The 12947-nt window shown below is 32.8% G+C and overlaps 1 protein-coding gene across 3 annotated transcripts; it reads right to left on the bottom strand.

Moving 5' to 3' along the window:
* Positions 1-4816: 4816 nt before the first annotated feature.
* LOC121739926 (probable inactive tRNA-specific adenosine deaminase-like protein 3) lies at positions 4817-7487 on the bottom strand. Of its 3 annotated transcripts, none has more exons than XM_042132543.1 (3): positions 6926-7016; positions 6644-6684; positions 4817-5936 (listed from the first exon to the last, which is right to left on the bottom strand). In XM_042132543.1, exon 3 carries the CDS (start codon positions 5907-5909, stop codon positions 4872-4874), a length of 1038 nt encoding a protein of 345 aa, XP_041988477.1. In that variant the 5' UTR covers positions 5910-5936; positions 6644-6684; positions 6926-7016; the 3' UTR covers positions 4817-4871. The 3 variants fall into 3 exon arrangements, with proteins under 3 accessions (XP_041988477.1, XP_041988476.1, XP_041988474.1); XM_042132542.1 differs by having other exon boundaries at positions 6644-6724; positions 6969-6983; XM_042132540.1 differs by lacking the exons at positions 6644-6684; positions 6926-7016 and adding an exon at positions 7265-7487.
* Between the last annotated feature and the right edge of the window lie 5460 nt (positions 7488-12947).

Genomic DNA, 12947 nt, shown 5'->3' with positions numbered 1-12947 from the left:
CGTTTCTCTATTCCGCTAGGTATATTAACTTTATGGTGTAAACAGCATGTTTTCTAATTTAAGTAAAGGGGTAAAAATATAAGTAGGTATGCTGGTAACTAAGTCAGTATCAGTATGTTATATATTTTTCGTGTCTTCCGGCTCGTTCTCAATGAGGGTGTTTGAAATTATATACTTTGCCACCAGGTGCCGCTATGTAGCCTTAAGGTCTATCGTGTCAAACTACTGTCATATGTCACGATATAGCTGTCATGTGTACACTGACACAATCATATGCCTATTTGACACGATAGACCCCAAAGCCCACATACATAGCGGCGGCGCACAGTGTGATAAAAACCTCGATTTTGTTTCACCGCGTTTTTCTTTCAAAATACTATAGTTGATAGCTATATAAACATTAGAGTAAAACTCCGAGATCGATATTCTTTGTAGTTATTTTTTTAAAGAGTGTCAAAGTTGGCGTTTTTCCGGGTCAAAAATTTGCATAAAAATTAATTAAAAAAAAACTAATCAAGTAACATTAATTTTGAATATACCAATTGAACAAGCACTTAATACTTTACTTTTTCTCCGAATTTGGTTAACCTACTGTGATCAAGTAGGGAGATATTTATTTATTTAGTAATTTTAGTTTTTTATTTTAAATTTCGCGATTAGATCGAATTAGAAAAAGTTTTAAGCATGAAATGATAGTGTGAGTAATCCTTTATCAATGTTATCAAAAATCACACTCTAATAACCTCTGTGTCAGAAGTTATATCGTATTTAAATTTTTTTTAATAAAAATTCGGATTTTTTGTACCTAAGGTTGTCACTAAAGGTCTCTTGTTTGATTTATCCGGTTGATACGCAAATTCGCAATCGATATCCTATACAAAAAATATCAGGATCACGTTTAGGTAGGTCTAATAATAAAAAATCTAAAAAGTGAAAAAATATGACGTAAATTAATGATTTTATATGCTCAAACAGTATCTAATCAGTAATCACCTTCTGATGTAGTCGGGGAAAATAAAATATCAACTTTAGTGACAACCCTAGGTATAAAAAAATCCAAATTTTTATAAAAAAAATTGAATTGGATATTACTTCTGACACAGAGGTTATTAGAGTGTGATTTTTGATAACATTGATAAAGGATTACTCACACTATCATTTCATGCTTAAAACTTTTTCTAATTCAATCTAATCGCGAAATAACAAATAAAAAACTAAAATTACTAAATAAATAAATATCTGCCTACTTGATCACAGTAGGTTAACCAAATTCGGAGAAAAAGTCAAGTATTAAGTGCTTGTTTAATTGGTATAAACAAAATTAATGTTACTTGATTAGTTTTTTTTCTATTAATTTTTATGCAAATTTTTTACCCGGAAAAACGCCAACTTTGACACTCTTTAAAAAAATAACTACAAAGAATATCGATCTCGGAGTTTTACTCTAATGTTTATATAGCTATCAACTATAGTATTTTGAAAGAAAAACGTTGTGAAACAAAATCGAGGTTTTTATCACACTGTGCGGCGGCGGCTGGTGGCAAATAGAATTTCAAAAACCCTCTCATTGTTTGTGTGTACCAACAAATTTCAATTTTGTCTCTTCTATTCTGTTTTGTTACTTATTTCGCTAGTGTTTTGAAATACTACGTAAATCTATTTCAGGATGGGTTCTGCACTTACCATCAAAGGAAAAAAAGCCAGAAACAAAATTCCTCGTATGTCAATCCCTAATGTCTAGATTTCCAAGCGAGATCTTCGATATCAGCTTACAGACAGCACATTCAATTGTTTCCATTTATATAACTATGGCCCCGGGTTGAAAAATATATTCTTCTCGCTCGGTTCTCTCTCTCTTTCTCTCTCTCTGTCTAGTCGGACGTGATGAGCACGTGACTATTCACTCTGGAAAAGGAAAAAAGCCTTTTATTAATATTTTTTTATTTATTTTTTAAAAACCTATTTACTAATTAGTTTTTATGAAATAAAGCCATAAATTTCTTTTAACTGTTACAGAAGTAAGTTTTGGTTAAACGGAACATAAACAGGAAACAAACCATTTTGTAATGAACGGTCAAAAATCCTAAGACTAAAAATTTTGAGATGTTTTTTTTCAATAGTAGTTAAATCTGTAATTTGTACAAGATTATATTAAATTACTGTTTAAAAAAACCCTTTTTCAGTTTACATGTTGCTGATGAGGAAATGCAGAAAAATGTTTGAAAGTTTAGAAGATAAACATTTTAAATAATCACACCTAAAATCATCTTTTCAGAAGCCCGATTTGCGAGGCGTTGAACGCAAAAAAAAATATTTTGCTCCAACTTTACAGGAGTGACGAGCGATACGTCAAAGGAACACTTCGATTACACAATTACAGACAGGCAAATTGATCATTTAAGACGCGACGATGTAATATGGACGTTGAGCAATTGTAATAAAGTCTTTTTAACAGGGACGTCATCAAGTGGTTTGCTTAAAGTGAGATTTATTGGGATCGAGTTAGAACGAACCGGTTTATGCGAGACCGGGGCAGTCAGCATTTTTACTTTATATTATGCATAATCTAATTTATAATGCTGTTGCGTAACTTCTAACGGAAACAGAACCGTATTAGATGCATCATGCAGCACACAGCAAGAAACGCGCAAACGGACAAAAGATAAGTCTAAAATTAAATATTATACAAGTGACAATAATAATATTATCCTTTACGACTTGAAATTCATTTGTTTCATCGTCTGAAAAATGTACAAACTGACACAAAAAACCAAGACCTCTAATTATTAAAAAGTAACTTAAAAACAGAATACTTAATAAAAAAAAATTTAATACCACCCGAACCAGAGACTACACATTTGCCCCAACTTAGATAATTTAAATAAGTTTTAACTATCATAGTCTAATTACTCAAATCAGGTAGACCTATCTAAAGAGAAAACTTTACTGCAGAAAATTGGGTAAATCCATAAAGCACATTTTCAGAAATCCAACCACGAAAAAACCTCAAAGTATTTTTAACCACTCACTCACCAGAAAGCGTCAAAGCTGCAAGCTGACGGAGCCGTGTCCATTTTTTAAACTTATTAGAAAAATAAACTTTGGTGACAAATTTTGAAAACGTTCAACACAACGGGCCGCCTCAAAATGCGGCTAGAGTCTGGTTGCTGGCTGTTGCGCCTGTTCCGATGAGGAGGGCTCACAATTGGTGCAACACAATGACCGCACAGCTAATCAGCGACGAATTTGTGAATACATTCAATACTTTTTGTACGCAGAAAGCGTCTGACTTCATTTGAATGTGAACCATTTACGGTCCAGGGTAGGAACTGCCCCATTCATCGACAAATTCCCTTAAAGTGGGGAAAATATGTTTTGGAAAGTATAAGACAGGTAAATAGCTGCAGTAGCAGATTTTTTTCAAATAGTATGGAGCTAACTAATAGATAATACAATTACCTCATTATAAAGTCTCATTAACGTTTATCTCAAGAGGACAGAGGTTTTTATTGGATTTGACGAGCTGCGCTTTTCTTATCGGACTCTAATGATCGAGCGAGTTTGCTGGAATTTTCTTGTGATGCATACGCGACGTTGAAATGAAGCATAAACATTAAATATGCTAGTTTATGCGTTTAATAGCGCTCTCGTTCAAGGACATCGAGAAATCTTTAGCTGTGGCGTTACAAATTGACAATGGGCGTAAAATTCTTATCATTGCATAACGCAGTGCCAGAAGAGTATTGTGTGTTAGCCAAGGATCGGTCGTTTTGTTATACCAATTAAAATAATTCCTTGTTGTCGGAACAACCGTTAAACGTGTCATATCACCGATTAAAAGTAGACTGAAAAAATACTAAAAAAGTACAGAACAGCAAAATAGGTTCATTTGCTCCAAAATTATAAGTTTTCTTTTAAGAATTTTGCAAATTCAGAATATGTAGATATCAAACAGCTTTCTTGCTTAGCCAATTAGGAAAAAAATCACAGTAACTTGCTTCATACCCATTTCTAGCTTCACGATCGCAAGCATGTAGATAGATAAGTATACTATGTATGTATGTATTGTGGACTGTGGTAGATAGTATGTACTGTGTAGCCTTCTTATTCATAATGAAATCATGCACTTGTTAGGTTAAACGTTGAAAATATTATATTATAACCGGCCGCCTAGAGGAGCAATTTTATTGTCAACATCACATAATATAATATTCGTAATATTATTGACCGTCTAGGGTTGCTATTCAACAATGCCTTCAATCTTATTGTCAAATAAAGTGTTTGATAAAATTGATATTGACATTAAAATTGCTCGTCTAGGCGGCCGGTATTATGTAGTCGGCTAGATCAGCGGTAACTTATTTTGTCTAGCGCCCACTTTGAGAAAAAAAATTTTTGCGCCCCCATGTTTTACCTACTTTCAAACCAAAGCCTCTACACAATGTCTACATTTTTTCTGGGTCCCACACTTTAGGCGTTATCGCCCACTTTGGGAAAGGCTAGGCTAGATTATGGGAACTTGTTTGCTATGAAATAATATTGACAGTTTGAATTGATGCTTGTTATTACTATTTTTTATTTTTTGGTAATTATGTCAATGCTACCTTTTCTGATTCTGTCACAACTCACACACACTGCTCAATACCATAGTCTTTGAAAAGGAGGAAGGTATCAGATTGAGTTGCTTAAAGAAAACATACTGTGGGGATTGAACCAGGAAATGCACTAAACAATACATTTTATGTCAAAATATTTATTAATGATTTACAAATAAGTAATTAAAAATTAAATATTTTTTTACACTAATCCATTGATCATGGATTCTTGGAAATCTATTGTTGTGGCCACTAGGGAGTTGAAGCGTTAGAATATCATAAAAAGTCAGTAAAGACTTCAAAATGGTGATTCAATGATCGCACAGCTTGCAATTTTGCTCTAGATTTCAACGCACCAAGTTCAACATTGTCCAGACAGAAGAAAATACACTTTACTCTGGCATGCACTAGCGCCATACCACACATAAAGCACGGCTCCCTCAATAAATACATGTGATATCCAGTACAAAGATATGGTCCTTCTTTTCCATTAGCTTGTGCCTTTTCGTAACCAAACTTAACTTCAGGATATTTCTCCTGAAGATGTGTCAACACTTGCAAATCATGTTCTCTTGAAGCCCACACTCCCCCGCCTTGTGTTTTAGCAACATTATCAACTGCCAGCATCACAGAATGCTGAACTGGATGGTCTCTTCTGTTATCGAAAGCTATAGCAACAACTGTTTGTGAAACTGGTTCGACAACTAGAGCTGCATTATTAATCATATCATCATTTAAACTTTCCTTATCCTTATGCCATTTTGCAAGTTCAAACACAATTTGCATGTACTTTTTATGTTGTTTTATTTGGTCAGACGAAAACAGTTCATTGTTGACTAGTTTTTCTAAGTACAGATTGGGATGAAAGTTGCATGGCCACAGAGTATTTGCATCCTGATACTGCTTCTTTACTTTTGGTGGCAAAGAGGGGACCTCAACTTGCTGGAAGTCTTCGAATACAGTTGCCAGTTCCTCTGCATGAATATTAATAAACTCCAGTATTGACAAGGGTTGCACAAGCTCCGTTTTACACAGTATGATGTGCTGACGTTTAGCTCTCTTCAAGTGCTGCAAATCTTTTAAAGGCAACTTCTCATTTAAAACTAAAATGGTTTTGGAAATATCCTTTACATCTTTCAAGCACCCTACGAACACATTCACTGATGGTATAGTTTTGTATATATCATCAGCTAGTACTGCTTTCAAGTTTGTTTTCGAGGTCCATATTTTTTTTATGCAATCGTCCACATCCACTTTCATAATTGCATTGTTTGGTTTGAACCTCTTTACTGTTGGCTCAGATTCTGATGTCATTATATTACACTTACTATTTGGTGTTTGCTGAAATGAGAAAGCAATAGAAAACAGTCACTAATAGAAAAGATCCCACTTTTGAATACACATGCCACTTCAAACAACAACAATAATTATCATATTTGTGATAACACATAGAGCACTTTATCAGGATTGCATATGTAATTTGTTTTGTTTTATGACTTTATGTAACCATATTTGTATTATGATCTGGCCAGATATAAAAGTGTGTTTTATTAAATGAGATAGAGAGAGAGATTTTAATGTAACTTTAATTGGAATTGTAAGCAGATATAATCAAATCACCCATTCAATTCATACTTATAATATATTTATTGACAATACATAAACTTTAAGCACTTTGAAGAACAATGTGCACATATTTCATGAATTTTATGAAAAATTATTACAATAACACAATTATGTTGACAATTTTTATGTGAATTTGTGACTAAAAAGATATTATGTGCAGATTTAAAGTCATGTAGATAATAACTAGATATTTGACCGAGCTTTGCTCGGCATTCAATAAAACATTAATAAATAGACATTTTTTTAAAATGATTCCTAGCTAGATTGATTTATCACCCCCGAAACCCCCTATATATACAAGCATTGCTTGTTTAAAGATATAAGATTATATAGTATATATCAAAAACAAGACCTATTTCTTTTATAGTATACAAAAGTGTATACTATAAAAGAAATAGTCAGGAAAAAAAATATGTACTGACCTTAAAGTATTTATAAACTACATTTTCACTTCTCAACTCAACTGTTATTAGAAAAGTTTTTTAACTAAGCTTCACAATTCACTTTAGGAAAAATCCCAATACGATGTTTATTTACGGCCGTTCCCAATATTTGATCTATCTCTGGTTTTGCCCTACTAGAGATAGGAATAGCTCACAATTGACATAAAATATATATCTTGTCTAATTTGAGCTATTCCTATCTCTAGTAGGGCAAAACCAGAGATAGATCAAATATTGGGAATGGCCGTTAGTTAACACTACCACTTGTTAATCCATTGTTTTCTTAAGTTACATATTCGAAAACCTTAACATATTTTCGTGGCTAACTAAAGTAACATTCATGGTAATGTAGCCAGTATTGAAAATTTTAAAGAATTCTATTCATATCAGAATTAACGCGATAAGAGAATTATTACGAAAATAATATTAATCCATTGGTTACGCTGTTTATTAAATATGAAATTATGTCATTAATATATCAGATGTAGATTTCTGTTATAAAATGTTCGTGGTATAATACATTATACTATATAATTAGGCGTAGTAACTACACGAAAGATGATAAAAGTCATAATATTGTAAATAAAATAGATAAAATACCTGTTTGCACAATCCAAATTCAAGTCTGCGAAGATGAAAAAGAGATGTCAATTATTAAGAAATCGTTAAGCATGAGATCAATCATAAAACACTCGCTCGTATAAGAACAGCGATTTTATAACTTTAGCACGAGTTTTAATTATGCACGCATGTAAAATCCTGTATTTTATTAATAAAAATTAAAAATAGCAGCCATTAGACAGACGACGACTGCCGTGGATGAGTGACACTGACAAGTGACAACTGACGTCTGACAGAAGATTAGCGCCAGCAGGCAACAACCATTGACTTTTATAAGTGGACGCGGCATAATGGTCTCTACCAAATCCAAAAACTTATAATGCATAGACCAACAAAGTGTGCGAGAGAGAAGAAAATCCTTTATGGAATTATAACAAGATAAAAAGAGAGAGGCAGTCTAATGAAAATTGTAACAACTTTTATTTGACAGGTCGTCAAAAGTCGTCAATCGTTTTTATGCCCTTTCGGTATTTGCAATTTATTATTTAAATCGTATGTTATTTTCAACAAATACTATTATATATAACAATAATAACTTGTGCTGTGAGTGATTGCAGTGTAAATCATAGGAATAATCCTGATTATTTTTCCGACCCAAATATCGACCAATAGAATTGCACCATTCGACGTCACGTGGTACAACCTACATGGTATTATACTGATAATTTTTTGAAAATTTTCTCTGGTAGTTGCTATATATAAAAGACAAACACGTCAAACTGACAGGTTGAATTCAATTGTGTCTCATGGTGCAATTATATTGGCCGACATTTGGGACGGAAAAATAATCCCCCGAATACCACACGAGCTTCAAAATTATCTGGCATTTCCCTCAAGGTTCCCTGCAAACAAATAAAGTCGTCAAGTTTTTCAGGAAAAATCACTCGCGCTTCGCGCTCGTGATTTTTTAACCTGAAAAACTTGAATCCTTCATTTGTTTGCAACGAACCTATCGGGAAATATCCGATAATTTTGAAGCTCTTGTGGTATTATAAGTGAAAAATATACATTTCACCCGTAAATAATCTTTATGTCCTAATTGCTACGATGTGTTTATTTTTGTTCTATTCTTTCTTTAGCTCTCTATTTCAAATAAAATATTGTGAATACTCCCTTTTACTTTCATATTTTCCGTAACTAAAGTTACTATTGTTCTTATATTACACAAATTTTGTAGAAAAATTTTTCATATTTTTTTTTACATATACGCTAGTGCTTGAATCAAATTTATCGATATGCTGATCGAAATTTTACAATAGCATAAAACTAAAATAAAAATCATTTACCTTTATATTTATCACCTTAAAAAGGTCATATTATCTTATTTTTACGATTATTTTTAAGTAATAATTATCTTTTGACATACCTAGTATAAAATCAAGGTTTCACAGATCAGTCACTTGAATCTAATACTCATTGAATGCAGCTTTCAATAATATAATAGACAGTTCTCTGACAGAATAGGTATAAGTGCAACTTATATTATACTTAATAGGACTGGTACCGACTTCAAAATTATGAAGATTGAGAACAGAAATACTGAATACAGAATAAGGATTATTTAATACTTTTTAGTTCGTTTAAGTATAATATTACTATTGTCTTTACCTTCAAATCGGTTCACAAATGGCGGAGTAATCGTTGAACATACATAAAAAATATAATATCCTCAGCCGAAGGTCTAACCTCCTCCTTAAAGTCGGTTAAAAATGATTGTAATAAAAAGTATTAGGGAGTGTCTCCGCTGCCGGCGCTGGTTGCCAAAATGGCTGCCAGCGCCGTTTTCCGAACTCCGAAGTTTGCCGAAGTCACGCGATGTTTGCCGAATAGACTGCCGGTGCCTATTCGGCAAACATCGCTTGTCAAACAGAATAATGATCAAAAACATCAGACTTGAGCTAAATGACTATGAAAAGTAAGTACAAATAAAAAGGTCATAATAATTGTAAGCATGCATAATTATTTGAATCCTTAGATCGGGGATTCTCGGAAATGCTATTGTATTCTATTGATGTCGCGATCACCGGTGTTCGTATGGGGCTTGAATCTTGGATGGGTTAATGGTGGTGATGATGAAGATGCTGATAAATGTGATCTGCATAGTAGCATTTAAAGACAATATCTTTGCTTCTTTAAACAACGCTGAAACTCTCTAACATCTATACTAATATTATAATTCTGCAGAGTTTGTTAGTTTGTTTGTTTGAACACGGTAATCTCAGGAACTACTGGTCCGATTTGAAAACTGCTTTCAGTGTTAGATAGCCCATTTATCGAGGAAGGCTATAGGTTATATTTTATCACGCTAAGACTAATAGAAGCGAAGAAATAGAGGAAAATATGGAAAAAACGGGGGGAAATTATTTGAAAGGGCTTATTTGAACGCGCTAATCTCAGGAACTACTGGTCGGATTTGAAAAATTCTTTCAATGTTAGATAGCCTATTTATCGAGGAAGGTCATAAGCTATATTTTATCATTATAAGACTAATAGGAGCAAAGAAATAGAGGAAAATGTGGAAAAAACGGGGGAAATTATATGAAATTGCTTATTATCTTAAGAACTACTGGAGCGATTTTTATGTTATTTGGCAAACATGAAGAATAGACAACGTTTAGCGACATAGGCTATTTTGTTGCGGAAAACTGTACGGTCGCGTGAAATTCCTAAATTACGCAAGCGAAGCCGCGCGGAACATCTACTTATATATAATAAAATCGTAGGAAAGTCAATTCTGTACATTGAATATTTTTGTACAATAAATAATACTTGGGACGTGATCTACTATGCTAACGCGGACGAAGTCGCGGGCAACAGCTAGTGTAAAAGGAATCTGAAGTTCTGTTCAGTACCTTCGGAAGTATACCATGGAGTTTATAACTGTAGCTGTGGTGCAAAATCTTACTTTTTGGTAGCTGAAAAAAGATGGCTAAGGTAAAGCTACGCTAAGAAAATGCATCACAAAAAACTAAAATATCCACAGCCGAACAAATAGGTACCAAACCTTCACCTTTAAAAGTCGAATATGTATATAAATTGAAATTATAATTATAATTCCTTTTTCAAATTTGTGTATCGGCACTGGAACCTAGCGCTTTACGCATTATCACCGGCTCCCATTTTGAGTGCCAGCGCCAGCAGTCGTTGTTTTATATCTCGGCTGCCGGCAGTATACTTACCGTAGTTCCCATTACTGATATTTTTGGGAGCCGGCGCCGGCAGCGGAGGCACTCCCAAAAGTATTATGATATTTAATGATATGTATTTAATTTAAGAATAAAATATAATATACTATGTGTGTTGTTTACTTTCAACGTTTACTTTCAATGCAGCAATGTAAGGGCTGATTTACCAGATAGATTTTACCTGAGTAATAAATAAGTAACTTTATAATGTGTTATGTGTATTATTATTATTTACCCCTATAAGAACCTCATGTCAAAAGTCATAACATATCCGACGAATGGCGATTGAAAAATCATTCCAAACGAAAATGTGTATCTACTTTTCAATCGTCACTTCTTTTGACAATTAAAATGTATGATACCTAATTTGAAATACAAAATCTGTCAAAGTTGCATATTATTTATTTCTTATAGAAACTCAGGTAAAATAACTCGAACGGACTAAACTATCGATAGCAAAATACTATACTATCGATAGTAAAATATACATCACTAGCACACGCACACATTGACAGATCAAAAATGGTCACGCATTTTCGGGTTGTCAGGTGGTCTATACGACAGTTTATTATACCTCAGTTTCTATAAGAAATAAATAATATGCAACTTTGACAGGTTTGTATTTCAAATTAGGTATCATAAATTTTAATTGGCAAAAAAAGGTGACGATTGAAAAGTAGATACACATTTTCTTTTGGAATGATTTTTCAATCGTCGGATATGTTATGAGTTATGACATGAGGTTCTTATAGGGATAAATAATATACACATAACACATTATAAAGTTACTTATTTATTACTCAGGTAAAATCTATCTGGTAAATCAGCCCTTACATTGAAAGTAAATTTTGAAAGTAAACAACACACATAGTATATTATACTTTATTCTTAAATTAAATACATATCATAAAATATCATATTATTTTTTATTACAATTATTTTTAACCGACTTCCAAACAGGAGGAGTCTAGACGTTCGGCTGTGGATATATTTTTTATGTATGTTCAACGATTACTCCGCCGTTTATGAACCGATTTTCAAATTTTTTCTTTTGTTGTACATTGTATTGTTCCGAGTAGGTATCATGTTCACAAAAGTGGTGGTATGGTGATGGAAACCATAAGAAATCGAGGTGACTCCTTGATATTCAAATGGGAACATATTATGGTCCCAGAAAACGTTCAAAATCTTTCGATTAATAAATTTAAAAAAGTAGTCAAAGAACGTTTTGTGCAAAGCCAAAATGATTTCATAAACGATGGCACATCTTGGGAGTAGAATGCTGAATGACTGCTTGCAAGACTACTTCTACATGACTTACAATTATTAATATGTATCTATCTATGTTTACATTTTTTCTCACTTTTTTTGGTAAAAAGTGGGCCCCGTGCGAGTTTCTTACGCCGGTTCTTCTCGTCGGCTTAGTTCCCGAACCGGTGGTAGGCACCATGTATTCTGAAAATATATTTTATTTTAGATTTGTTCAGAAATAAAGCAATTTTGATTTTGATTTTTTAAAACACCAACTGTAAGTATAGAAAACCTTAAGGACAGCTTAAAAGAGTAAAATTATTATTTTTAAACAAAAAATTAAAACCGACTTCCAAGGTAATGACAATTGTAATATTGTACTTAAATGAACTAAAAAGTATTAAATAATTCTTATACTGTACTCAGTATTAATTCTGTTCTCAATCTTCATTATTTTGCAATCGGTACCAGCTTACCTAATCGCCAGTTCTCTGACAGAATAGGTATAACTGCAACTTATATACTTAGGACTGGTACCGACTTCAAAATACTTTTTAGTTCATTTAAGTATAATCTTAAATAAACTAAAAAGCAATAATTGCTTATAATTGCTTATTTTTAATAATTACTTCAGTAACAAGTGCAACAGTATGTCAAACTTACTGGTACAAATAAAGTTGGGATAGCTCCTTTAACCAAAATAGTATTTATTCTACTTTTTCTTTAAAAATTTTCAGTGAAATGTTTGCTACATATTGTTGAATTTTTCTTGGGATTCCAACCAACACGACATTTCAGCCATTTTCCTCTTATTAGAGGATCTTGAGGGAATCTGTAAAACAAAATATGATTATGATTTATAAATATTCCTCTAGTTTTAGAGTCACTCTATATTATAGTAGTTATATTATATTAGCTATATTATACTATACTATATTATATTAGTTAAAACAAGATAATATGCCCGTTTTAGTCCGGCCGCACATTATCAGAATTTCTGATCACAAAAATTCGGACGCCCCGCCCCGCTGATACAAATTCTTTTAGTATGATGGGTCTACAACAAAATGTATGAACAGAGTGCGTTCCGCCGGGCGTCCGAATTTTTCTGATCAGAAATTTCGGATAATGTGCGGCCGGGCTTAAGGTGATAAATATAAAGGTAAATGATTTTTATTTTAGTTTTATGTTATTGTAAAATATCGATAAGCATATCGATAAATTTG

The sequence above is a fragment of the Aricia agestis genome, chromosome 2 (assembly GCF_905147365.1).
Source record: "Aricia agestis chromosome 2, ilAriAges1.1, whole genome shotgun sequence".
Lineage (NCBI taxonomy): Eukaryota > Metazoa > Arthropoda > Insecta > Lepidoptera > Lycaenidae > Aricia > Aricia agestis.
The sequence above is the reverse complement of the archived record's forward strand: the minus strand, read 5'-3'. Positions and strand labels throughout refer to the sequence as shown.